The sequence below is a fragment of the Theropithecus gelada genome, chromosome 15, assembly GCF_003255815.1.
Source record: "Theropithecus gelada isolate Dixy chromosome 15, Tgel_1.0, whole genome shotgun sequence".
NCBI lineage: Eukaryota > Metazoa > Chordata > Mammalia > Primates > Cercopithecidae > Theropithecus > Theropithecus gelada.
Genome location: NC_037683.1, coordinates 36,528,000 through 36,532,319, shown reverse-complemented (window position 1 = coordinate 36,532,319; position 4,320 = coordinate 36,528,000). Strand labels below are relative to the sequence as shown.

General features: G+C 37.3%; 1 protein-coding gene across 1 annotated transcript; it reads left to right on the top strand.

Annotated features, from left to right (window-relative positions):
* Positions 1 to 1,946: 1,946 nt before the first annotated feature.
* On the top strand, positions 1,947 to 3,020 carry LOC112608721 (olfactory receptor 13F1). Its single transcript, XM_025360779.1, has one exon. It carries the CDS (start codon positions 2,023 to 2,025, stop codon positions 2,980 to 2,982), a length of 960 nt encoding a protein of 319 aa, XP_025216564.1. The 5' UTR covers positions 1,947 to 2,022; the 3' UTR covers positions 2,983 to 3,020.
* Positions 3,021 to 4,320: the final 1,300 nt, after the last annotated feature.

Here is a 4,320-nt window from a genome sequence, read left to right as displayed (position 1 = left end):
AACCATTTGTATTGCAGTTGCAGCAAATATTGTCTAAATGAGAAAAGCAAAGGAAGGGCATTGCCATAGTCAAAGAGGGAAATAATGAAAAGGGAGAATAAATACAAGGAAAAAAGATGATTCAAGAAGCAAGTCAAAAACCACAGAATGGAGAAAAATCTAATATTTTTTAATTACCTACTATACATCAATTTCAGTCTTAGTTGCTTTACATGAAATATCTTTATTCCTCAGAACAACTCTGATAAAGAAATATTGTCATTGCCCTTTTATAAATAATCTGAATCTCAATGAGGATCATCAACTTGCTCTAGGTGACAAAAATGAAGTGGTAAAGTGAAAAGTGTTTATTGCGCAAAGTCCCTAGTCTTTCCTGTGCACCAAGCTTTCCTATAGGTAAAGAAGGGAACCATACGCATGATTCCAAGGCGATGAAAGTTATATCTCTGTTGGAGTGAGTACATGAAAGACCTAAAAGATGCATTCTGATTGCAAATACTAACTAGCGAAGAGATTTTTTTTACTGTGCTTTGAAATATCTTGGCAATCATTCAAATTTATGACCTTTTCTGAGAATGAAGAATATTTGATGTGATGTAAAACAATACAGTAATGGCCATGATTACAATCTGCTACTAAGAAGCAAGTTATACAATCACAATTGTACAATGATGACACTGACAGTATGCATTTCCCACACCACCATACACTGTTAACCATTCGTCTCTCACTTGGAAAACAAACAAGTTGTGAACAGGGATTATAAAGCATCACTCAGATACAAGCTTCAATGGATTTCTGAAGGGTAAAGATGCCTTTATAGGGTGAAGCTTATTTCCCAAAAGAAAAAGTGTTTCTGAAAGCAAATAGATCTTTATGTGCTATGAGAAATATCTGCCCTCAATGGCCTTCTCTTTAAGCCATGTTGAGTAGTAGAAAATTTACGGGTCCCATATCAAGTACAACTTGATCTCATTCATATTATAAAACTCTCCTACAATCTGAAGGAGAAACTACCAACCTTATGCATTATTTTTAACTTCATTTAAATTAACGAGTCTGACTTCATAACACTATTGGGAGAAGAGTAAAGTTCCCCTTCCCAAAGACAGTGTAGGTAGGAAACATGTTTACGTATTGTTTGAATAACCCTACAATTAGGCAAGACAAGCTACTGACTATAATTGGATTTATGGGACACTGTCCCTGGAGTTTTAGAATTTGTAATGCTGTACAAATAGATGTTTAACTTTAATTTGCTGCATGAATTGGAGACTTCTCAAAAGCAACAAATAGCTTAAATTGCCCTACACTGCCAATGGCTGGTTCTTTGGAGGATGTTACTGCAGCACAAACATCAGGACAACTAAAGCAAGATGAAAGAAATATTTGCCATGTGTCTCCCAGCATGAGACACATGTCACCATTTTCCTGGGTTTAAGAAAGAAATTCTGGGGCTTGTGTCTAAGTGTTCAAAGTCTCTGTTAATTTATGGCTACAGAAACCTATACCTTTTTTTGCCTTTATTCACTGAGACTTCCAAATTATTTTGGATATATCTCTAGGAATGGCAGAAGAAACTGCGAACCTGGAAATCCTAACAGTTCCTAAGTAAGAAGATTATCACCAAATCAGAGGAAGAAAATCATGCCAATGGTACAGAGGTAAATAGATCAGTTAAAATATGGTTTTGGAAAAAGAAAGAATGCAAAATGTTGTTTCTTTTCTCATTCTTTTGTGATGCTGATTAAATACACCATCCTCCTACCCTCACATTGCCAAAAGAAAATCTTACAGCAAAAGTAATATTTTAAGGATGTATCTGTTGACTTCCTGCTTAAATTTTTCTTATTAGTGACATATTTCTTCAAACAAATATTACTATCGCTAACCTAGAGAACCATTTAAGAACCGACCACAAGTTCATATAAATAAAACATGCCAGATATGTGAAGGAGGGGGTTACGTTTTATATATGTGCGACATTAATCCTTCTATGCAGGATGAACATAACATTAAAAAATGTTCCTGGCAAACTGGACATCTGTAAAAGTATTTTTCTTCCTGGGATTTTCTCAGTACCCTAAAGTTCAGGTCATCATATTTGTGGTGTGCTTGCTGATGTACCTCATCACCTTACTGGGCAATGTTATTCTGATCTCCATCACCATCCTAGATTCCCACCTCCACACCCCTATGTACCTCTTCCTCAGCAATCTCTCCTTTCTGGACATCTGGTACACCTCTTCTACGCTCACTCCAATGCTGGCAAACTTTGTTTCAGGGAGAAACACTATTTCATTCTCAGGATGTGCCACTCAGATGTACCTCTCCCTTGCCATGGGCTCCACTGAGTGTGTACTCCTGTCCATGATGGCATATGACCGGTATGTGGCCATCTGCAACCCCCTGAGATACCCTGTCATCATGAATAGGAGAACCTGTGTGCAGATTGCAGCTGGCTCCTGGATGACAGGCTGTCTCACTGCCCTGGTGGAAACGATGTCTGTGCTGCCACTGTCTCTCTGTGGTAATAGTATCATCAATCATTTCACTTGTGAAATTCTGGCTGTATTGAAATTGGTTTGTGTGGACACCTCCCTGGTGCAGTTAATCATGCTGGTGATCAGTGTACTTCTTCTCCCCCTGCCAATGCTACTCATTTGTATCTCTTATGCATTTATCCTCACCAGTATCTTGAGAATCAGTTCAGTGGAAGGCCGAAGTAAAGCCTTTTCAACGTGCACAGCCCACCTGATGGTGGTAGTTTTGTTCTATGGTACAGCTCTCTCCATGTACCTGAAGCCCTCTGCTGTAGATTCACAGGAAATAGATAAATTTATGGCTTTGGTATATGCTGGACTAACCCCCATGTTGAATCCTATCATCTATAGTCTACGGAACAAAGAGGTGAAAGTGTCCTTGAAAAAATTGCTGATTAGAAATCCTTTTAATACAGCCTGCATTTCCATCCTCAAATAACAATCACACTCATCTAGAAAATCAACATTACCCAGAAAACTGCACAATAGTTTACTTAAACCAACCCTGGAAAATACTTACTTTCCATAGAAGTTTACTATTATGTCCTCTATTCTGATTTGTCTTACAAGTAAAACTTCATATTAACAGATCGTTTATGAAGAATAAATTATGTTTCCAGGAAAGCAATTAGCATTTATTGAACACTAGTATAACATTAAAATTAGATAATTGCCTACTGTTTCATATTTACTTTCTGTAGCATCTCAGTGTTCAGCTGTGACATAAGCATAACAATACACAAAAACTATACAATTGTGAGCCTAGTAAATTTTGAAATAATTTACTTCAAATGATTCATAATTTCCCCTCAATTTAAAAAGAAATCTATATTTTTTAATTAGTGTGGATACAACTCAAAGTATACACACATGCACACACACACCCCTAATAATTTGTAAAACCAAAACAGCATCAATTTTGGAACTCTCCCTAGTTTCCAACATGTTAAAGTGGAAAAAACATGGCTTTAGATGTAATGAAATATGAGTGATTTTGTTTTGTTTCGTTTTGTTTTTTGAGACGGAGTCTCACTCTGTTGCCCAGATTGGAGTGCAGTGGCGCGATCTTGACTCACTGCAAGCTCCACCTCCTGGGTTGATGCCATTCTCCTGCCTCAGCCTCCCGAGTAGCTAGGACTACAGGCGCCCACCACTATGCCCGGCTAATTTTTGCATTTTTAGTACAGACAGGGTTTCACCTTGTTAGCCAGGATGGTCTCGATCTCCTGACCTCGTGATCTGCTCACCTCGGCCTCCCAAAAGTGCTGGGATTACAGGCGTGAGCCGCCACACCGGCTGAGTGATTTTGTTTATTTGGAATGTATATGTGGGGGATGACTAAATATCTGTGTGTGCGCAAATACATAACAAGGGTTGCACTATTGTAATCCTATGTATGAGGTGGAATAAAAGTCCAATTGGCAGATCCTGAAGTATCTGTGGATATAAGATTAGAATATACTTATATTGTACTTTGATTGTCTCAGTGAATTCATCAACACACACCTATCATGTTATCATTTTTCTTAAAGCGTGCTGAATTGACCAATTAATTAAAGATGAGGAGTGAAATTGCATTGCAGGATAAATAATATATTAATGCACATACATATTATAGAAACAGATTCATAAATATATCTAATATATGTGAGCAAAATTACATAAATTATAATTTTACCAATGTTACATAGTGATGTACTTTTTCTTGTCTTTTCCACCCTCTCTGGAGCTATAGAATATTGAGGCCAATGTGCACACATTAGTAACATTAGTTCTT